Source organism: Berghia stephanieae, chromosome 8 (genome assembly GCF_034508935.2).
Source record: "Berghia stephanieae isolate SIO BIC M18660-M18661 chromosome 8, UCSD_Bste_1.3, whole genome shotgun sequence".
Lineage (NCBI taxonomy): Eukaryota > Metazoa > Mollusca > Gastropoda > Nudibranchia > Aeolidiidae > Berghia > Berghia stephanieae.
This window is the reverse complement of record NC_088367.1, coordinates 24931014-24954857: the sequence shown is the minus strand read 5'-3', so window position 1 is coordinate 24954857 and position 23844 is coordinate 24931014. Positions and strand designations below refer to the sequence as shown.

At 34.1% G+C, this 23844-nt stretch overlaps 1 protein-coding gene across 1 annotated transcript in view; it reads right to left on the bottom strand.

Annotated features, from left to right (window-relative positions):
* The window catches only part of LOC144978424 (uncharacterized), an 87337-nt gene that overhangs the window by 9322 nt on the left and 54171 nt on the right, over positions 1 to 23844 (bottom strand). The window contains exons 9-14 of the mRNA XM_078924456.1: positions 21469 to 21632; positions 20569 to 20684; positions 18794 to 18918; positions 17387 to 17598; positions 16024 to 16063; positions 13454 to 13578 (exon numbers count right to left, since the gene is read on the bottom strand). Coding sequence (XP_078780582.1) covers positions 13454 to 13578; positions 16024 to 16063; positions 17387 to 17598; positions 18794 to 18918; positions 20569 to 20684; positions 21469 to 21632 — 782 coding nt within the window. The remainder of the gene's footprint in view (positions 1 to 13453; positions 13579 to 16023; positions 16064 to 17386; positions 17599 to 18793; positions 18919 to 20568; positions 20685 to 21468; positions 21633 to 23844) is intronic.

The following is a 23844-nucleotide window of genomic DNA, read 5'->3' as shown; positions in this document are numbered from 1 at the left end:
TCAAACACGGCAAAAAATATTCCCAGTTGCTCCGTGCGCCATTGTTTTTGCAGTCCCCGACCCCTTTAGAAACCTGACGACCCAGGTTAAGATCAGAGATAGAAGGGACCAGGCAGAGGAGTTTATTTGTTGTTGTTGTATACCACTGAATGGACTTGGTTTGTTTTGTTTTGTTTTTAAGGGTTTTACGGCGCTTGCAACACATTAAGGTCATATCAGCGCCAGTAAAAAGGAAGAAAATGGGATAGTAAAAAGTTCTGAAACTACAATTAGAGCACCCAAGAAAAAGTAAGGCAAAGGGGATTTGTTTCAAATAGGAAACAGTAGATTCCAAGAGCCCACTATCAAAGTACTTAGTTTGAGATCACCTAAACGTCTCATTCAGACACAAGCACAGGTCCCAACAAAGAGGGATACACTCAAATGTTTACAAAGCATAAATAATATGTAAACAAAACAATAAAGAGCATAACAGACAGATGATTTACAAGGGAAAAATATAATCTCCCAAAACTCGAACTATACATTTGACTGTTTCCCTCCCAGCCAGGTCCTGGACAAAACCAAGTAATCCCATCCCATCCCGAGACAAAGACAGAAAACAAGTTGGAAAACAGACATAGGGGGATAGAAGACGCAACGAGTACGTCCCTGCCCATTATGGGAAGTCGGGAACCCCACCCAGTGAGTGAATGGAGTTGGATGGATAGGACAGCAGATCTGATGGACACAATGAACGGCTTCAATCAACATCTCATTCACTTTAACTTGCACAATGCTTGCTTTGGTTTCGTGGTAGACAGTTCGTCTGACGCCCGAGTTGCCAGGGTTCGAATCCATATTTGTGGCGATGCAGAGTCATTGTAAAAGTCTCATTTACAGTCTCACTTGTGTTAATTGGAGTACGTTACTGAATTGTAACAACGTTGTTCGTGTCCATATAAATCTACTACCAGCTGCACGTTGAGCTCATTGTGGGTTTTATGATACATCAAGCTCGTGTAAAATTACATTTACATTTGACCGAAAAATGATACATAACGATAGAAGTCTACAAATCATATTGCAGGTTTATTTCAGTTCCAAAAGCCATCACAAACATTCATCCACTGTATCACATAAGTCTTTGGTCACCAAATAAAAGCATGAAGTTTGCTATGTGTACAGTGCAACATAAAAGGATAGAAACAGTTTTACTGATAAAACCCTCAAATGATAACAAACCAATATGTTGTTGCTGGTAAGTTGCTTAATTGCATTTGTTAAAAAGCATAAACTGTGAAGCAAAAGTGTTGAAAATCGTTTGAATAAAGTTTAATGCAAAAAAAATAATTCTTAAGCACTTTATGCCGTTCTAAGCTGTCGTTGCTGCATTTTTTTTCATTATTAATTATTATTATTCTGATTAAGGATGAGGGGATAAAGAAAGAATGAAATTAAATGCACAGAGGTGTCATTTCTTGACAGTCACCTCTAAAGATTGCAACTCTTAAAACTATCATAAAAAGAATAGTGAAATTTTACATTAGGTATCTAGAAAATGCTGAACATAAAGCTACATTGGCCAATTAAGTTAGGGTTAGTAGAAAGACTTTTTATTCTGCCATATCTGATTCTTTCAGATAGTTCTACATAGCTGCCAACTTTTCAAAAATAAAATAAGGAACGCTCATTTTGCCCGGGATGAGGGGCGATGTGTGCCGAAGCCCCCCCCCCCCCCCCCCCTTCATCGAATCGCAACATATAAAAGTCAGCCTTTTTAATTACTATTACTAACACTAACAAGTTTGAGATGACAGAGGCTAGTCCAAATGTTGCTCAATTATCGGGTTTAGTACCAGCACATTTGAATCGTTAAAATGACACTTTCCACAATGATTGTTGTTTTGTTTTTAAGGGTTTTACGGCGCTTGCAACACATTTAGGTTATATCAGCGCCAGTAAAAAGGAAGAAAATTGGATAGTAAAAAGTTCTAGAATTACAGTTGAAGCATCCAAGAGAAAGTAAGACATAGGGGAACTGGGAACAAATAGGGATCAGATGTAGATTCCAAGAGCGTATCACCAATGTACTAAGTTTGAGATCACCTATAAGTCTTATCCGGACACAAGAACAAAATCCAACAAAGAGGAACACACTCAAATGCTTACATTATACATTAAAAAATAACAAATATAGTAATAATACATAACAGAGAGATGATTTACAAGGAAAAAAATATCATCTCCCAAAACAATAAATATGCATTTGACTGCTTCCCTCCCAGCTAGGACTCCGGCGAGGGCCAGGAAAAAAACAAGTAATCTCATTCCAAGACAAAGACTGAAAGCATGTTGGAAAACAGATATAAGGGGATAGAAGACACAGTGTGTACCTCCCTGCCCGCTATGGGAGCTTTCCACAATGAGATCAAAATTCAGAACGGACAATATAAAGAAAGAATTCAACTGCCTCAACTTTGATAAGGACCATATAATGCAAAACAAAATGGAAGAATCCGCAGAGATAGATTTGTTCAAAGCTGTCCTGGATTATAATTGGGATAGTATTTTTTTTACAGCCAGAGTTCAATGTGAAGCAAAGAGAACAAATTTGAGAAAACCCAAAGAGATGCCATTAGAGAATGATATAAAGAAGCTACGGCAATTTATTACTGAAGAGATGGTCCGTATTTGTGAGGATGATTATCAATTATTTGATTCACATATGTTTGTTAGGCTTCGCAATGTCATCGTAGCTAGGCTTACAATGTTTAATGCGAGGAGAGGCGGAGAACCCGCAAGGATGTTGTTAAAAGACTGGAATGATGCAGATTCAGGTGTATGGGTTGATCCCAGCTTGTACAACATGTCACTGATCCTCTGGAAAAAGCGTTACTTGAGAAGTATAAGCTGGCCTATCAGTCTGGAAAGGGAAGCAAGATGTTGGTCCCTGTGTTGATACCCAATGACACAATTCAGCCTTTAAGGAAACTTGCACAGGAGCGTAAAGCTGTTGATATTTCAGACAACCCATTTCTTTTTCCAAATACAGGAATATCCAAAGATCATGTAAGTGGTTACATTGCCATCAAATATGTCACTTCCTTAGTAAAGGATTTAGAGAAACCCCAGTTGTTAATAGCTGATAAATTCAGGCACCGAGCTTCGACATTATTTGCCTTACTTGATGTCCCACAACACGAGAGAGATGTCTTCTATCGACATATGGGACACAGTGAATCAATCAATCAAAACATTTATCAGTGTCCACTTGCAATACGAGAAATAACAGAAGTTGGTCATTTTTTGGGTCAAATTGATAACTCAGCATCGGTCACTGGGGAAGGAAATTGTAACATTGAAACAAATGACTCTGTAGTGAATAGAGACTCAAATGCAAATTTTGGAACATCCATAGTAACAGCTGCAAATCAAGAAGAAATATTTGATGGTGAAGCAGGAGTGCCAAATCAGCTTACGTGTTCTTCAAAACAAACTGAACCCAAGAGGAATTCAAGCAAAAATCGGAGATACATGTCATGGTCAGATGAGGATACAGATAGAGTCAAGTCATATTTTAAAAACTTTGTCGAAGATGTTTCAGCACATGGTTCAAGGGGATCATTACCTAGAAAGTCTGAAATTATTCTGTTCTTAAAACACCACAGGGTATTTTCACAAAAAGGAATCCCTGAAGGTACACTAATTAGTTTGGTGAAGACAAAGATTTTTAATGAAAGAAATAAATATAGAAGGGAAAGAGCGTTTCAATCGGTGTAATGACAATCATGAATTTGATTTGTATTACATTCATTGTATTGTATAGTGTTATTGACATATTTTGGGGGTTTACAAAAACGTTTTATCTTTATATAGTACAATCTGTTCATCATTGCAATATCCTTTTTTATATTATATGAACATTCATTTGCTCAGCTTGAGAGACAAATGCTTTGTAGAACCATAGCTGCCAACCGTTCTGTTAAAAACGGATTTGTTCCGTATTTGACTTCCTGAGTCCGTAAGTGCTTATTTTTAGTTCAAAATCCGTATTTTGTAATTTTTGACTAATTTGTGGTAAAAAAGCCATGTGAGCCTAATGAATTATTATTATTGATCCATTATTATTACTATTACTACTACTACTATTGTTGTTATTATTATTATCATTATTATTGGTGTCCAGTGAGAGCATAATCTCCATTTGTGTAGCTCTTTAATTTGAATTATGCCTCTAACATAAATGATTTTCAACAATTAAAAAAGTTCCATTCGTTTATATGACGCCTGTATTTTACTCAAACCTTTCATAATGTATTGGAGATTTGCATAGGATATGGATGTTAGCCTCGATATACTTTGAATATTCTAAGACAGTATTGATACTTTCACTATTTGTTACAAATATTATTTTAATTAAGAATAAAATTAAATCCACCTTTTTGATTGGAAGGTATTCAATAAGAAAATCAATTGCTTATATTGATTAAAGATGACAATGATTATTTCCCTTTATTAATTTATGAAATATATAAATTTAATCCCTTTAAAAACATCTTCATCTGATTTTAATTTTTTTTTTTTCAAGCAAGCTTTTGTAACGGTTTAGGTTCAAGAAAAATAAGTATACTCCATTTTTAGGTGTGTTTATCTTGTCAAAGTAAAGAAGTAGGAATTCTCTAATATTTAGAGGTGCATTTTACTATAACTACTATTATAGTATACTACTTAAAGACCATTATGTTGCATGAAAGAAAACATATATGCAATCGTCTACTTTTTATCTGAACTCACCTAATTTTTACCCCAAAACGCCCTCTCAAGTGATGTACCAGGTTGGTAGTTATGCATTTCTAACCATCTTAAGTTATTTCATTTATTTTACAAATTAACTTTTTCAATATAAATCCAATTGAAAGCTTCAAGCCTGCTTTCAATGTCCCATCCTCTTTCAAAGTCATTTCAGAAATGGTTTGCGATATTTCATTAAAGTTACAACGCTTCACCACGTCCTCTCCAGAGAAAGAAGGTTGATTCGTTCTCTTCCTAGTTTTTAAAATCAAATTTCCTAAGATGCGTAAATCACTCATTATAACTTTTCTCTCCTTCTTTGAACTTTTACTCCACAATTTTGTTCCTAACAATACTATAGCTTTGTCTGATCGACACAAATTTCCCACTTCATCATTCCGAAATTTGTCAAGAATATTCTCCTTTATTTCTTTACTTGCATTGGGAGCCACGGGATAAAATTTTACAACCCCAGTACACAGAGCATGCTCAGTACTACATTTCTTTTTGTGTTCATAAACCCTTCGTCCAGAGTAAAACCCCTTACAGCCAGCACACATAACAACTTCATGTGACCCTTGTGCTCTCTCACGCATAACTATTGAATTGTTTCTAGTGTTTGAATAAAAAATGCCCTTTTTCTTGAGATAATCCATTGTTCTATCCCTTTCCTTTACAGGCTGTTTCATGGCCTCTGTAACTTCTGTCTCATCTTTGTGTTTCCTCATCAAATGCCTTGAGAGTTTTGTTTGCAACTGTCCACAGTATGGACAGGGTCTCCTTGGCTTTTTGTATTTCTCTGGAAAAAAAAGAAGAAAATAAAGCACATCATGCTATGAACTATGAAAATAAATCAATAGACAGATCATATGCACATCAGCTACATGACAGCGATAGAGAGGAATAGCATTCCAAATATTTAAGGCCTGGACAAGTAACTGTCATAATTCCTTCTTGTTATATACTTTTCTACCATCTATTCCTTTGGAAGAGGTATGTTAGATTTGTGGAGACCTCTGCCACATAACAAATCCAGTGAAAAGACGCCATATTTTTGTTTTGAAATAGAAATAAATAGATCAATCCACCCACTTCACTGGGTTCAGGGTTCCCTCTTCATTATAATCAAAATATGAACATAAATCGGAATAGTAACACATTGAAGTCTCATCTGAATACATAGATTGTCCTTTGTTGTTTCAGCGAAAAATCAGACAGAATGTCAAAAGAATTTTAGGTTTTTCCCCAACCACCCCTTGGAGGTATCAGTATCAGCGGAATGGTAAGCGTCATGTTTTTTACGTTGAGCAACAAAATTTACTCCAAATGCTTCACTCGACCCAGGCGGAAAAGCAATCAAGAATAGACCCAAGTCCTATCCAAAGACTAACATTTCATTTAAGTTTATTGTAGGCCCTTGGCCAATCGACAAAATTCAATTCACATAAATTATTTACAACAATCAGAAATTAATTATATCAATAATAGTAATAGAATGCAATGAAGGCAATATCATAATAATAATAATAATAATAATAATAATAATAATAATAATAATAATAATAATAATAATAATAATAATAATAATAATAATAATAATAATAATAACAGTAGCGGCTATAAGTAACAATTAATATAGTAACAAAAGTAATAATAGACTATAGTTCATAGTCATAACAATGACTTTCTTTGTCATTGAGGGAGTGAGAAAACATCACCGGCTGGCAGAACAAACAGCCGACATCAATCAAACGTCCTCCAGACCGGTTGAGCATCGGCTTCATTAATTCCTTAAAGACTTCCCCCCAACTGCCTGAACGATGCTGATGCCCAGACAACTTAATCCTGATTTATATTTTGTGGGAATGAAATATGACATGTATATGCCGGAAATATTTCAATAACAAACACACTGTTCAGATAGAAAATATTTGAGTCTTGCCTTTGTTAATTGATACAGGTAAGTTAGGAAAATAAATGCTAGTAAAAACGATCAGCAAGTTCGTGAACACTGCTTCTCAACTCGAACATATGTTTTCATCAAATCTACACACATCATGTTGTGAGCTGAATTTTAATGATCTCAGTTGTCATTGAAAGGAAACCCAAGAATTTTAGAATAAAGAAAAATATTGAACCTGGAAGTCAAAAGGGTTTGTAGCACAGCAGGCATTATCAAAGTATAATTTTAGTACCGACAAATTAAAAAGAAAATGTGCTTTTCTTTAAATGCTCCCAATCATCATATACTGTTTAGGTTGCAAGATTAATAAAAATGTTATCTACTCTGATTCTCGTTAAGTTTCCAGCTGGTCTGTGAAAAAAAGCCTTAAGCATCATAGAAATACAAAGAAACAGTTTTAATATATAGATGGGTTGTAACAAAAAAACCATTTTAACACTTACAATACAAGCAATTTAAGTCTATTACAGACAAAAAAAAACCCCAATAAAATAAACATGAACATTTTTATGGCTGGTTTCACTGATATCACTCACACATTGGGGTTTCAGATTCTAAGATGTCCACCCTATCAAATTTGGATTTGTGCTTGTTATGTAAATGGTAGCGTATTTTGCGACGCAGCACTGCCAAAACAGAAAAAAAATGCAATAACACAAATGCAGCACCATGGAGGGGGTGGAAGTTTTCTTTTAAAAGGAATGGGTAAATTAAAATTGATCCCACAAATATCAAAGGAGAAGAATGACAAAAAAATGACTCACCATTGCACGTAACACGTTGGTTTGCAAGTGTATAGCATTCGGGTTGAACCTGGGTCCCAGACTGGCAACGAGGTTCAGTCTGTGATAGTTGTGGATGAGGCTCTGACTGAGTTGGGGAATGAGCACTAGGTTCCAAAGACAATGATGTACTCAGCATTGGGTACCTCACAGAGTACGTAGAGGAATCAGACTCGGAGTCAGCAACAAAATCGGGACCCTGTATATTTTGTGGAAAAGATGACAGATCAATCAATTTATTCATGTTGACAATAAACATGAAGAGCCATTGTTTAATAATCCAACTAAACAATTAGCTGGTTAATAATGCAAGTATAATAAAAAAGAGTTGAGAAAGGCAGACATATTGTCTAAGTATTTAATATGTTCAACTGTGCTTGGATAAATATAGATACACCAACCAGGGTTTCAGTAAACCGTTTTTAACCAACTCTTTAAATCCTACACCAGGACCAACAACTACAAAACAATTTTTTATATCACTACGATTCTGGACATATAAACGGTTGTCATTGCAACAATATGAACTTCCTAACCTTGCAACTGCAATATAGTTAACAAAAAAAGTTGATAAACATTACGATGCAAGAGAATTTGGACAAAATGCGAGATCAAAAGTATAATCCCAACAGAAGCTATTTTAATTTTTCCTGGAAACGCATCATTTTCACATTTTGTCAAATAAAAAAACAAACGACTTCAAATGTGAATGGCTCATCAATGAATATCACTTCAAAATATAACGAGGAAGGTTTAAAATAGTGTTATTGTTGGCGAAGTCCACTGCAAAGAAAAATTTTTAACAACAAAAAACTAGGAGATCTCACTGGTGTAAAACAGTGTTGTCCTTGTCCTGAAATATTGTATTGCGCCTAACAGACTGCAGGTCTCATCTTTTGTGGCAAATGTGTTTTGTCCACCACAAAATATGTTGATGTGAAGCATTTTGAGCATGGTGCCAACTGTGGATAAACGCTATACAAATGTTATGATTTTATTTTAATGTACATACTTACCACAAATGAATCATGTGATATGGAACTTTGTTCTGCATCACTTTCAGGCTCTGAGTTGGAGTCTATATAGAAAATAAAAACAACAAAAAAAAAGCTGAAGACTATCATGTGCAAGTTTTTCTCTAAACTCTTAAACAAAAAATCATGCCATCTTGTGCTGTAAAAGGATTTTTTAAAAATTATTTACCTTATGACTATTGTCCTTTGGAAAAAAAAAGAAAATTAAGTCCGAAACCTTCTGGCTATTTTCTTTTAAATTTCAAGAACGTCAGAGTTGGCAAGGGAGGACGGAAATATAATTCCAGAAACCAATCTGTCTATAATCATATCCATATGATAGTTTTTCGTTCAAGATTCAGGTACAGTCCACTTAGGATAATCGCAATACCTTGGGATCATCGAAAATGTTGGGATTAACCGAAATTCAGTTTCCTGTCCACTATTTCAACATTTTACACATTTATTGTCAACTCAAACCAGTAAATAATATTCTTAGTCCACCACATACAGAGCAATTTGATTGAAACAAAAACCATATGGCAGCCCCGTGTAGATTTGTCAACCAAAAGCAGCTATGAAGCAAGCCGATATCTTATTCAGATTGGAAGAAGTTTCAATCTTTTTTCTCAACAATTCAACATTTGTCAGAGTTAAAGAGATTAGCCTTAATGAGAGACAATAAGCTCTCACCAAACTCGTTGGTCACAATGCACAGTTGTTAATCCTAAAACAAAGGATATCGCTCAGTCTCTCTTTATAACTGTCATTTATAACCTGTTGTCAAGATTATGACCAGCCCCACCCCTCTTCTATTTAATGGCCACCGATGACGTCACAAACCCATACTGCAGAGCCCCGCCCTCTTTCGACTCTAACAGAGTGGTGACACACTACTGTAGCATTAAATCCTGCTCACTCTCGATTCTTCAACCTGTCACGATTTCATCCATGATGAAATTTAATCATGATATACTGTTTGATTTCTTGAATTTACCACTTTTTAAAAAACCGAAGTTTGTTGCAATTAACCAGTGACTTTTATATAGAATTATTTCCATTGCTTAGGAAATATTGTGATTAACCGAAAGTTGCGATTAAACGAGTTGCAATTATCCGGAGTGGACTGTAATAGTATTACACATCATGACTCAAAAAAAAAAAAAAAAAAAAGCAAACTATGTGTACCTAAATGTTATTCATTTCCTCATCAAATTACATTCTTACCATTAACATCATAGATCACATCAAAAGGGTTGTCTGGATTGACAGCAAGACATTTTTCAGGATTTTTAAAGCTCAAATCTCTCTGATCTGAAGTTACAAAAGAAATAGCATATTCTCAACATTAAACTATGATTTTGTGATGGCTGTGATATGGCATACTGTATGCATAAAGCAAGATGCAAAGACAGGTTTAAGTTTAAATTATTTTATATTCTTTTCAAAAATCCATTCTAGTTTTGCCAAAATAAAATAAACACGAGAAGTGTTGAGTTGGATAAAGCTAAAACTAAAAGTAGTAGTGGTAGTAGTAGTAGTAGTAGTAGTAGTAGTAAACGACAGATCTTACTCACTAGTGTGAATCTACAGTCTACAGAAGTTCCCGAATTATCTGACTCCACTTCCAAATGACTGACTGACAAGTGACAATCATCAATCGGTGTGTGTGTGATTGTGATGTCTACCCTATTGAAAATCTTAAATCAACAGTGATGTAATAAGAATGGCCAATAACTTACCATTTAAATTATCTCGGTGTCTCTTCAATGATGCCTCCAGCATCAATTTACCCCACGATGCCATAGACGTCTAGTTTGGAACTCAGCAAGTGACGAAAAAATACTTGCGGCTATAGAGAGGACGTCCGTCGGCCACTCTCTCCGCAAGTCAGTTGTTATCAGATAATCATTGGTTCTTGAAAAATATAGAAACACAGCGGTTCATTTAAAAAGACTCTTTTGTAGATCAAGATATAATGTTAGGTATTGCACTTTAAAATCTCTTCAGACATAGAACGGGTCAACTTGACGTCTAGACCAAATCATTTCGAAGATCGATATGGCAACAGCAACGCCTGGAATGGAGGATTTAAATGCGGCATCTGACGATTCTACTGCTATGACAGAAGATGCTCCATTTCACGACGTCGAGATGGCTTCAACTGGCATCAGGCATCAACATGCTACTCAATAATGGGTTTGATGAAGCGTTTGACTAAGAATTAAAGCTGATAACTGATAACCACCTACTACTGACTTGCGGAGTGAGTGAGTGCCGAGTGCCTCTTTATGCGCGAAATTGACTAAACATACGTTTCACGAAAAAAAGAGTTACTATGTTTGCTTGTCTCTTGTCACCAAGATAAGAATCCGGACCAAGATTCGATAAATCTGTTTCTAAAAATAGATTATAATTCGTATATCTTGTTCATTCCTCAGTTCATCAACTTTCACACAATTTTATATTAGGTTTTCATTACTATAAAAATCCATATAATGCTCTAGAATTTTAGAGAAAATTTCGGAAAGATATATTGCCTCACTATTGAAATATATCGATGAAAACACTGGTACCCCTATTGTACTTTTTTCAGGCGGTCACCTTATTGACCAACGTGAAAATTTAGGCATAACTCTTCTTACTGTGGTGTTTAACAAATAACTTCAATACTATGATTTACAATTATATATCCTTGACGGTTGGGTTGACAACTTTAAACTAAAAATAGAAAAGTGAATGTGCTAGAGGTCAAATCAATAGGGGGACCGGATTTTGGTCTCCCTATTGGTAAAGTACTGTAAAATGAACTAATAGGGGTACCAAAAGTCTCCCTATCCGGTATTAATACATATATATATATATATATATATATATATATGTATGATGACCCGGATGAAGTAAGAAAAAGATAACAAAAATAAACAGTGATCTTAAACTCTAGAGAGAGAAGTGATTGAATCTGTGAAGGGAGTGCAAGCCTATCTAAAATCTATCATATTGTTTAATGACAAAATAAAAATGGAGTAAAGTTTGAATTGTATTTTTGGTTTGTTTTTGTTTTGTGGGAGTTGCAATTCATTACATTTTGAAAGTCCACAGCTTCAGGACATAATGGAAAAGTAGTGTTCCAAAAACTCCAAGGATAAAACATAGAACGTGACTGGTTAAAAAAAAAAAATAAATTTATGAAATTGATTTTTTTTTGTTTTTTAAGGTTTTTACAGCGCTTGCAACACATTTAGGTTATATCAGCGCCAGTAAAAAGGAAGAAAATGGGATAGTAAAAAGTTTTAGAATTACAATTAAAGCACCCAAGAAAAAGTAAGACATAGGGGAATTGGGAATAAATAGGGATCAGATGTAAATTCCAGGAGCATACCATCAATGTACTTACTTTGAGATCACCTATAAGTCTCATCCGGACACAAGCACAACATCCAACAAAGAGGAATACACTAAAATGCTTACATCATACATTCAAAATAACAAATATATTAATACATAACAGAGAGATGATTTACAAGGAAAAAAATATAATCTCCCAAAACAATAACTACACATTTGACTGTTTCCCTCCCAGCAAGGACTCCGGCTAGGCCAGGACAAAACCAAGTAATCTCATTCCAAGACAAAGACAGAAAGCATGTTGGAAAACAGATATAAGGGGATAGAAGACACAGTATGTACCTCCCTGCCCACTATGGGAGGTCATATGAAATTGAAAATCACTTATGATTCATGGTTAAATGGTGAAATCTAAAGAGAATCCCTCCATGATTTCTTCCATGTTTTGGATGAGAAAACAAAATATTATTCAATACTTTTGAAACAGTGACAAAGGTAAACATGTGAAACTTTTGATAAAGAGGAATTAATTACAATATTCATTTGTTAAATTCTAATAAAAAACTATTCATTTGTCCTTTTTGATTCCCTAACATGTTTGTTGTTATCATAAAGTATGAGGAAAATCATAATTTATGAGTCTTGTCTTAAGGATTTGTAAAATTTAAAGATAATTAACCTGTGAAAAAACAAAAGCAAAACAAAACAACGAATAAAACAAAAACAAAAAATATATATATTTTAGACAGTAATGTGATATGACTCCAAAGTGACAGTTTCCGCCAGAAAGTTTTACCTCTTTATTTTTCGAAGGGAAGAAGTAGACCTAAATGAAAAATATAACATTGATACATAATCTATATTAACATTTCTCATTATTGTATGTCATATGATTATATCAATAAGGCCACTTTGTAAATAATGTTTTCTGGAAAAGCAACAAAAAAAAAAGAAAATTGTTGATCTACAAAAAAATTTACCAAGAGAGTCCGGTTTTCTGAATTCCTCTTCACTAACCATGAGTGTTAGCTTACAGTATGGCAGACATTCGTTTTTGTTTTTTTTACTTATTTCTCTATGTTGTGGTTTTCATATGTCAAGGATGAGCAATAACTATAAAGAGTTGTTTCTTGTCTTGTCTAATCGTCATTTAAAACATGTATCATTATAGTTGAAAGTGAATTTTAATTCTTCCCCATTAGATATTTCTATTACTTTTCTCTTTTATTCCTTGCCTTCTGGAAGGCGCATGTTGATCATGAGCACTCTCTGCATCTGCTATTTCTATTGTTCTTGAGTTGGTGGTTCTTGACCATCAGTTAAAGAGGAAAACTTCAAACAGATCCAATCCACATTCTTGTCTACCACAAGGGCTGAGATACCACCTCTCTCCCTCTTCCCCTCCCTCCCTCTCTCTCTCTCTCTCTCTCTCTCTCTCTCTCTCTCTCTCTCTCTCTCTCTCAATCTCTCTCTCTCCAGTTGATGGTCTCAGCAGCTTGTGGCACAGGTAGAACCGATCTATTACACTTACACACACACCAATTCTGATAGCAACAAAGAATTCACCAGCTTACCCCATACTGGACCGACTTTGAGAGATCAGAGAAAAGGCATCATCCAATAAACGATGAATCTTGACTCTGGCTTCTTCTAAAGAGTCAGAAGGAGGCCCCTCTTCTTGCTGGCTGTTGTCACCACTCTGTCAAATAGATTAAAGATGTGAAAACATTTCTTTTTTGTTTAAGTATCAGCTGGGTGCAGTCAAAATTTAATTCAGACCCCCCTGTCCATCATGCAGTGATAGCTGAGTCTGATAAATCTCGAGGAAATCAATTTGCGAAAATAGGTACTATCCAAATGGTAGCAATTAATTAGTTGCAAACATGGGCTTTGTGGGTCTGAAGGACATACATATACAGTTCACTCCGCTTAATCGCACTTCGGTTAATCGCACACTCTGCTTATACGTTACACATTCCAGAAAAATGATTTTTTTCTATATAATCACTCCTCTTAATTGTACGCCTTCTCCACTAATCGCTACATCTTGATTCCATCTTAACAGGGCAACAATATACCCATCAGCGATGAATGACATCTTAGGTGCTATTGGACTCCGTTCAGCCACCCAAAAAACAATGCCTGGATACTGAAGATGAGGATAAGACATCAGAATGCGACACATCACCCCTGACAAATACTGATAAACTTGACATAGTGGACAAACTAGGCCGCTTTAACAAAGAAGAATAATTGACAGATGATCTACAAAGATTGGGAAGATTGAAGACAAGGGTTTATAAACAGCGTGCAGAGAATAGAAAGCAATCAACTCTTCACAATTACTATTCTTCAAAACAATAATGTCACATTTTGTTGTTGAATAACTAAAAAAAGAAAAGAAAAAAAATAATGAAAGAAGAAAATAAAAACCCCAAATAAAACAACCAGAAACAAACAAAATAAAGGAGAAAAACAAAACAAAAAAAAAAAACCTATGAGGCACACTTTTGGGCATGACAGTCCCATACCCGTAGAAATCTCAGAGCAGAAGGTCCTAAATGAATTGCACATGAAAGCTGGTGCTTAGATGCTATTTTTAGCCTCTCCTCTTAATCACACACTCCACTTAATCAACACATTAACCCAAACTCCTGAGGTTGTGCGATGAAGTATAGTCTACTGTATCACCATAATCTAAGCTCTGCGTATTTCATAATTTTGCTACTGATAGGAAACACACGATTAAAAATAAATACAACCAAAAAAAAAACTTCTGCTTTTTTTATAGCGCAATCGCAATATCCATAAACATGCAAAAAGTGCATAACATTTAGTTTTTGATTTTACTTAAAACCAGTTTGAAGCAATAGATCATAAATCAGACCAAATGAAAAAAGAAAAAGAAAAAAAAAGAAAAACAAACAAAAAGAATATTTAATAATATATTGACTGTAAACCTTTAGGTTATGACAGGAATTGATTAGAATTAAAAGGCTTTTTTGGTTAAATTGTTGAGAGATGTAATTACTGCATGCAATATCTGACAAAAAAAAAGAGTCACATGACAAAATAAATACATAAATTTATATAGTGCATCTCCTTGGGCTCAATCCGCTTCGTAATGCTTCATTTATTCCTCAAGCAGGTCATGTGAAACCAAATTTCCATTTCACATGACACAATTTCTGTGCCAGCATCCTTACAAAATCATCACTGACTGGCATGGACTCGCATCTAATTCACACAGGGCAATGTGTGTATACAGGGCAGTGGGCTAGACTATGCAATCACTGTACCTATCTGGTTACAGCAATCACTGTTACAGACCACGCTCAATATTGCTTGATTTTGTCAAGAGATGAAATATCAAATCGCGAGGCCATCAATGCTGCACAATCGCTCCAATCATGGAAAGAATCTGGAATAACCAGTTATTTCACACCATGACAAGAACAGATATCATCATGGAAAGGGATGACAAATTTTTTGGGGATACAGAGGCCTGCAAGAGTAGACCTCTGTGCGGCTATGTGGTCTGGTGGTATGACACTCGCTTTCGGATCGGAAGGTCCTGGGTTCGAGCCTCACGCTCGGCGCATAGTTGAGTCCTTGGAAAAGGCTCTTAATTCACATTCTCTCACCGTACTCAGGTGTAAAATGAGTACCTGGCCGTTAACAGCGTTGTCTTTGTCCGAAAAATTGTAATATCGCCTAACAGGCGCCATGTCCCGTCCTACATGTTAAATGTTGCTGTTGATCAGGGACCCCTTGTAAAGCGCTTTGAGCACATTTAGTGGATATTGCGCTATATAAAGCTCATTTTAATTTATTTTAAAATGCATAAATAACAATATAAAATGCAAGAGAAGCTTCAATCTAAGTTACAAAGTTAGATAATGTAGGCATTTAGAGTTTCCCCATTGTCAACAAAACACAATGAATGCGACACTAAAGATGAATGAGAAGTGAGAATTACCTCTCATTGGCCCTTACTATCTCATTCATCGTGTTTTGGTGACAAAGGGGAAACCTGAAATGTCCAAAATGATCTTCTATTCCATTTTATTATTGTTATTTATTTCTTCATGCTCAAAGCAGCAATGTTTACATGAAAAAGAATACAGAATTAAAAAATACTTACATCATCACTCTTCTCCTTTTTCTTTTTCTTATCTTTGTCCCTGGACATTTGGTAGATTAAAATAAAATTACAGATTTGAAATTAAAAAAAAAAACAAAAAAAACAAAACAAAGATAAATCTATTAGACAATTTAATTTTTAAGTGTTAAAATGCAAATCTGATCTGATTTCTATTTCAAAACTTATCTATTAATGTTTTTTTGAGTCTAACTCAATATTTTATTTAATGCAACCACAAGAGACAAGTTCGTAGCTTTCATTTTATATATCTGACAATATTTAGAAAACTCGAAGGTAGTGTAAAGAGTAAAGTATTGTATGTAACTGTTTTGTTGTTGTGAACTATTTCCATGCAGTGAAACACTGTGAGTAGAAATGGGCTTTGAATCTTCAAACGTCTGTGGAATCGCAGTTTGCTGTTTTGTGCTTTGTTTTTTCAGACAATTTAGTTTTCACACAATTTCTATCAGTTTTCCATTGGTTATATTGGAGTGTTATCTTCATGCATTTCTATTGACAACTTGGAATCTTGTCAGTTAGATCTATCTTCTGTGACTTTCAATTTGAAATAGATTTTCGGTTCTGCTATCCTACTCTTGATAGCTATTGTAGTTATTTTACAGACCACCATTGTGAGAGAATGCTGTAAATAGTGCTTTCTAGGCATCATTTGTAAAGAAGTAGTCCCTGCTGAGTTAACGCAATCTTGTTTGGACCTGACCAGATACTGGTGTCACATTGGATTTTTTTGCAGTTTTCATTTCAGTCGAATCAAAAGATTTGTTATGATGGTAGCAAATCTCCATATATGTTTATAGATTTCTCTCTAAAGTATTTCTTTGATAGCCCTTAAGATATTCTGTAGCAAAACACAGCATTTTGCGAGTGATAATAATAATTAATAATTAAAAATAACAATAATAATAATATAGTAATAATCATAATGATAATAATACTAATAATAATAATAATAATAATAATAAGAAGAAGAAGAAGAAGAAGAAGAAGAAGAAGAAGAAGAAGAAGAAGAAGAAGAATGATAATAATAATAATAATAATAATAATAATAATAATAATAATAATAATAATAATAATAATGATAATAAATAATAATAATAATAATAATAATAATAATAATAATAATAATAATAATAATAATAATAATAATTTAAAAAATAAAAATATTAAAGAAGAAGAAGAAGAAGAAGAAGAAGAAGAAGAAGAAGAAGAAGAAGAAGAAGAAGAAGAAGAAGAAGAAGAAGAAGAAGAAGAAGAAGAAGAAGAAGAAGAAGAAGAAGAAGAAGAAGAAGAAGAAGAAGAAGAAGAAGAAGAAGAAGAAGAAGAAGAAGAATATCAAACATACTTCTTCCTTGGTTTTTCCACATTGAGAGCATCTTTCCGTGGTCCCAAAACTTTATCAATTTCTTTCTGAGCACTCTCATAGACCACATCAACATCATCTTGTGGTTTCTTGACAGGAGATTGCTGCTCTTTCTCCTTTCGTCTCTTTTCTCTGAGACGCTGTTTATTCTTTCTTCTCTCTTCCTCTGCATTTTCTAACAGGTCCTCTTCCATCTGAAAGAAAATAATATAATATTTTTAACAAACTTTTAATGTCTATATTTCTATATTTTATGGGTGCAAATGCGCATATATGGCTTAAATTAGCAATGACTATCCCGCACAAATCTTTGGGCCTCTTTTTCGCTCACGAAGTGCCCGAATTCACGTCAAAATATGGGACGAAGCCGTTTCGTATATGCTATTTTAAAAAATTAATTACGACGCTGTTTATCGATGAATATGACAAAGTTGGCACACAGTTAGAAAAAAGGTCATTTTAGATTATGTCAAGCGACAAAACTCGTGCGATTACCAGAAGACCGTTAAAAATAGATTTTTACTCTTTGGAGTAGAATATTTCTGAAACTACCGGGCGTGGAGGTTTTGTCGCTGACAAGGTAATACATGAACATTTCTTCTTTTTGGTTGTAAAATTTCGTATGAATATGACAAGTACTTTTCCCGTATTTTACAAAACACCATCCTAATTTGCTCTTCAAGTTTCAATCTTTTAATCCACTTATTACACAAGATACAACCAAAGGTCGAAAAAAAATGCCAAAAAAGCGCCCCATATTTTCGCGTTTTTTTCCTCTTTGCGGATCATCCAAATAAATGACACCTTTGAAACTGCATAACTTGTTTATTTATGAATGGATTTTCAAAATTCAAAAACATTTTTACTCAGTGGAGATAGGGCTTTGATTTTAGACAAATTTTTTCCTCAAAAAGAGAAAAAAAACATTTTTCATAGTCATTGCTACTTAAAGCATAAAAGGATATTGTAAAAGTGCTTGTCCAAATTTTTTTTTTTTTTTGAAAGGGCATCTAACAGTTGATTTATTTTTTTGTTGCTAAATTTTTAGTTCCATACAGTTTGCGGGGAAGAAATGATGTTTGAAAAGCTTGCACGATGTGAACACTGGAAATGGTCTATGTGTGAATGGGCATAGTTTATCGGTAGTATTGTGTAAAAGAACCCTAGAGCTGGAGTTTATCCCAATTTCTGTAGCATTAAACAGAAAATGTTAATCTCTTGCTAACATTTATACAAGACACTTTTTTCCACCAAATTTAACAGACCCAGCTGCTCAATTACTGCTGTGATAAATGCACCTAGGTTTTGATGTCGGTCCCTTTTAAGGGGTGATCACCCCACCTCTGAGCTATCCTGACCCCAGATTAAATTAAGTGTTACTGAAAATACCTCTACAGTTGGGGGTCCAGTGATGACTAGATCTATTGATGAGACAGCTGGAGGCATCTGAGTGTGAGAGGGACTTTCTTGTAGGCTGGCAATCTGATTTTCATAGATAGATCTCATCTCCATGGCTGTAAATAGATATATGTATGGTGTAACAAAATAGTGACAGGATGTGATTTTTTTTTTAAAATGTTTACTAATACATTGACCAAATTGGGAAAACAAGAAATAAATATCTATTACATGTACAAATTTATATAAAGGTATTTAAGCACGACTAGGTGATACCATTCTAAAAATTCAATTTAATCCACCTTAAATTCATCATCCCTGCAATTAACATATGTGTCAAAATTGATTTTTACTGTTTGGTACAATTTTTCACCTCAGTTTTTCTATGACTGATTTCATTGATTGATATATATGATCACACGTGCAGGTTATTATTATTATCATTTTTGTCTTTGAATAAGCGCTTCCAAGCTTTTTTGGTGGAAAGGGATGCTATAGAAATTACGCATTGTTATTGTTATTTTGATAGAGCCATAGTGGATCAATGCAAAGACAGCACCACATGATCTAGGATAAAAGACTATATGGTCTACCATGTTACCAACAACATCTGCTTTTGGTTCACCTTTGACGATAAGACTCTTCTTCCTTTAGGAACGTTTATTTATATGCAGTGGAAGAGGAATTAAGTTTCTGTCATTGTTCTACTATTACCATTTTTTATTAATAAAGATATCTACAACTTTGAATACAGATGGCGACTGGTTATCTTTTCATTTTAACCTGGAGAGTCTTGAACAAACAAAGACGAGTGGTAGACATAAAATCTAAATCAGAAATCCAAATTTGGATCCAAACCCCTAGAAATAAGCTCAATAGGATCTCTCCTGTTACTATCCAAAGATAAGATAAACATATTGCTAAGATTATGCAGAAAAAAAAGACACTCCTCTTTACAGGGAACTTGCATGTAATGGGTACAGTTAAGAGAGGGTGCGTAACAGTTTCATGCCAAACAATGCTGCTTACTTAGAATGCTTTTAGTATATGAGAAAATAAGTGCACAGTCCGCTAAAATCTGTATAAACTAAACTAGTTGAAAATTATTGAAGATACCAGTCATTTGATTTTTATCCAGTTCACCATGACTGACAATCGAACAAATTTGTATTCCATTCATACGAACTCAAGAGAGTTAAAGTTATTGTATTCTTGGTTACAAAAATCCAGCCATGGTAGGTGGTGAGCTCCATGTTAGAATGTTAAAACTTTGATTCATTTTTTATACTGACTTCATGGCAATACAAAGCATAATGTTGCATTGTGATCTTTAATGTAGGAAACAATTTCAAACATTTGACATATCTAATTGAACAGAAACTTTCAACTATTTTCTTCGATACAAAGCCTTAAAAGGTCCTAAAATATTGCAATGTTACCGTGTAGAAGCTTAAAAGTCAGAAGAATACTGAAAATGATTATAATCTATCAGGGATGAGGATTGACTTGGTAAAAAAATCAGCACAGTGTAAGCGATCCATACAATGTTCCTAGATACTATATGGCAATTGTTTTTAGATTAATACAACAGTGTTTATTGCTAAAGGCACCCCCAGGGGAAAATTAAATATTGACGAATAAACGAAAACTGCTCCTTCCCCCCTCCCACCTCACGTATCTCTCAACAAAAATCAAAAAACAACAAACGAAAATGGGAAAAAATCTCTGATCTATCCAATAAATTTACTTTTAAACCTCATATTTACCTTCATCTGTATCCATCTCTTTCTTTTTCTTTCCTCTCTTCTTCTTTGGACTCGTCTTGTATTCATCCTTTTCATCTCCAGCATCAGATGCATAATGCTGATTATCGGCAACACTTCTAAAAATGGATTGAAAAATGTTTTAAAATTGATTATCACCTTGAGTTCAGGAGTGTTGAAGATTTGGTTAAGTCATATCAACACTAGATGGCTAGACAGACAAAGATTGTAGCTCGAAAATTAAGTTGTGTTTAGCTTACAGGTGGTACAAAAAAAGTACAGCATAAAGAACTATTTCAAACAGAATATATTTATACAAATAACACACAATATATATCATTTACAAGAAAAAATAAAGAAAGAAAATTTCCCATAGAAATATACATTTGACTGCTGCCCTTTCAGCTTAGGGTCCCAGTATGGGTCTGAGGAATCAAAAATCCTTATTGCAGAAAAAAGATCTACTAAAACAAAAAATATGATATGGATAAAAAATGTTTATTTGTTTGTTTGAAGAATTTTACAAAGCCTGCTACTGCTACACTTGGATGTTATTTCATCGCTAGTAAAAGAAAAAAACAAAGAGAAAATGGAAAAATTGAAGGTTACATATCGAGCAGATTCCAAAAGCAATCTATCCTTATACATATTTGGATGTAACTTGAACGTCCCAACTAAACACAAAGCACAGGCTCCAGACCAGAGGGGGGCACAAATAAAAAATAGTATCTATACTTTTCAATTCATAACTTATTTTACCAGCTTCCTCTTGTAACATGTTGATACATAACTTTAAAACAACAAGCTAAAATTTAAGTATATCCAAAACAAAAAAATTACCTGCGGGATCTAAGAATGAAATTCTATTCATTGTCTTTTCAATATAAAATTGTAAATGCATACTTTTTTCCTTTTGGTGGTCTCCTTGCAGGCATAGGTCGACCATTCCTCTTGTCAGTGTCATCTGTTTCATTTCCATTCTCAGTAACAGTGTATTTTCCCTTCTTGGATGAGATACTCATAGTCGCATTGCCAAGACTCTCATCATCAACATAATAGCTTGGGTTCTAAAGGATTTTTTTAAAAATAAAAAAATTAAGACATTAAATCAAATCGCATATGAACAGTGAAAATTATAAATAATAATAATAATAAAAATAATAACAATAATAATAATAATAATACTAATAATAATAATAATAATAATAATAATAATAATAATAATAATAATAATAATAATAATAATAATAATAATAATAATAAAATAATAATAATAATAATAATAATAATAATAATAATAATAATAATAATAATAATAATAACAACAACAATAATAATAACAATAATAATAATGGAAAAAATAATATATCAATAATTATAATTCTTTAAAATTGATGATTGCTTCTGAATCGAGTACTTTGACTTTCAAAGTGAGGCTTTTTCCAAACGAAAATGTGAGTGTCAGAAATATGAGTCGACCGACGTGTACTTATATTTGCAGGTCTGATAACCCAACTTGTTATATGGTCTCATTGTTGTAATGGAAATACTATCAAAGCAACGCAAAATATTGTCTAACACCAATATCAAATCAAGCCCATAATTAATTGCATTCGGTTATCAGACCTGAAAATATGTGCAAGACTCAATATATGTCACACTCAATCCTGAGACCCTCTAAGGTATAGTGCTTTGTCTGATCCACTCAGTCAATTTGAAGGGATTATGAAAGAAAAAAGGCTGCGGCTATTCGGACTCAAGTCTGAATAGCCTCCCCTGGCTCTTCGGACTCCAATCCCAATGCGCATGTGCAATCAACAGGTTATTTGGACTCAGTCTGAATAGTCTTCTATGGCAGTATTGTTTTTTTTTTTTTTTTTTAAATATTGATAACTAAACAGAATTGATGCAAATCAAAATAACAATCATAGTAACTTTATTTGATAAGAAAGACAAAATCATAAATCAACAGTAAGTTAAAGTAACTGAGCTCTAAAGGAAAAGCTTTGTTAATAACACAACGCTATGTCCAAACAAAATCAGGACAATTTTTTTTTTAAATTAACATATCCTAATAGTGTTAGACAGGCAACAATCCTTCTACAGTCCGAAACTGGGGTTATGAGACTCACGAGTCATTTTGACATGAGCAAAACAGAATTTCTTCTGAACTCTTCTGTTTCTTTATCAGTTCTGTCCACTGCCACACTGTTTTTCACTGCGCACGAACATTGGACTTTGAGTCTGACTAGCCACAGGAGACTATCTAGACTCGAGTCCGAATTGCCACTTCGAAGACAAAAAATGTCAGTTAAAAATAAGACAACGCTAGTGAACATTCCGTCATATCAGTCATTGTGGATCCATTTGTTGAGCTATAATCTACTTAAGAATAGATAATTTTTTAAAAGTTACAAATCCCTTGCCTTTGAAATTTTCTGACGAGATTTTCTCCTCCTTGACTGTGATAATTTCTTTTTGACTGAGATTGTTTCCTCCTCTTCAAGATCATCATTGTCGCTATTGTCATTATCATCATCGTCTTGATCGGATTTTTCATCCCCCAAGCCATCCGTCCTTCCACCGTCTTTTTTATCCAATGGTGTGAGAGAATCTACAGTTTGTACATCTGCAGCAGTGCAACACAAACACACTTTCTTTCTAGGAACAGCTGTGTTCTCTTCCAATGTTAAAACCTTATCCATATCTTGCCGAGAATGGTTAATATTTGTGTTTTTCTGTTCTTCCTCTTTACTATCTTCATCGTCTTTGAACTTGGTGCTCTTTTTAACGTTCTCGTTGCTTTGCTCATTTTCTTTATTTCCTTGAATGTCAATTGTTTGTATATCCTTCTGGCTTCGACAGGGCATTTGTGTATTTGTATAGACCTAGATATCTATCTAATATAGCTTACAAATTGCAAAGTGACTTGACAACTGACGATCACAAACACTCCACAATAGTAGACAAAAAAAAGAGACTGATTGGTATCAATAATGACTACTCGCACTCCAATTAGGCTTCTAGTTCTTTTTTTCAACATCGATAAAATCATGGCACTCTTTATTATTTTTCAAGATGAGGGCTCTCTGCCTCCTCACTCAATGGCAATGGCATTGGAGGAAAATCAATCAAAAAACTCAAAACGTAAACATCAAACAGATCGCTAATCTAATCCTGATATTACTGCAAACGATTCGAACAAAAAGCATTTAGTGTCATTTTCGTTGATTTCTGCAACTTTTTTTATTTCAACCTCTAAGAAATAGTCCGGTGAGG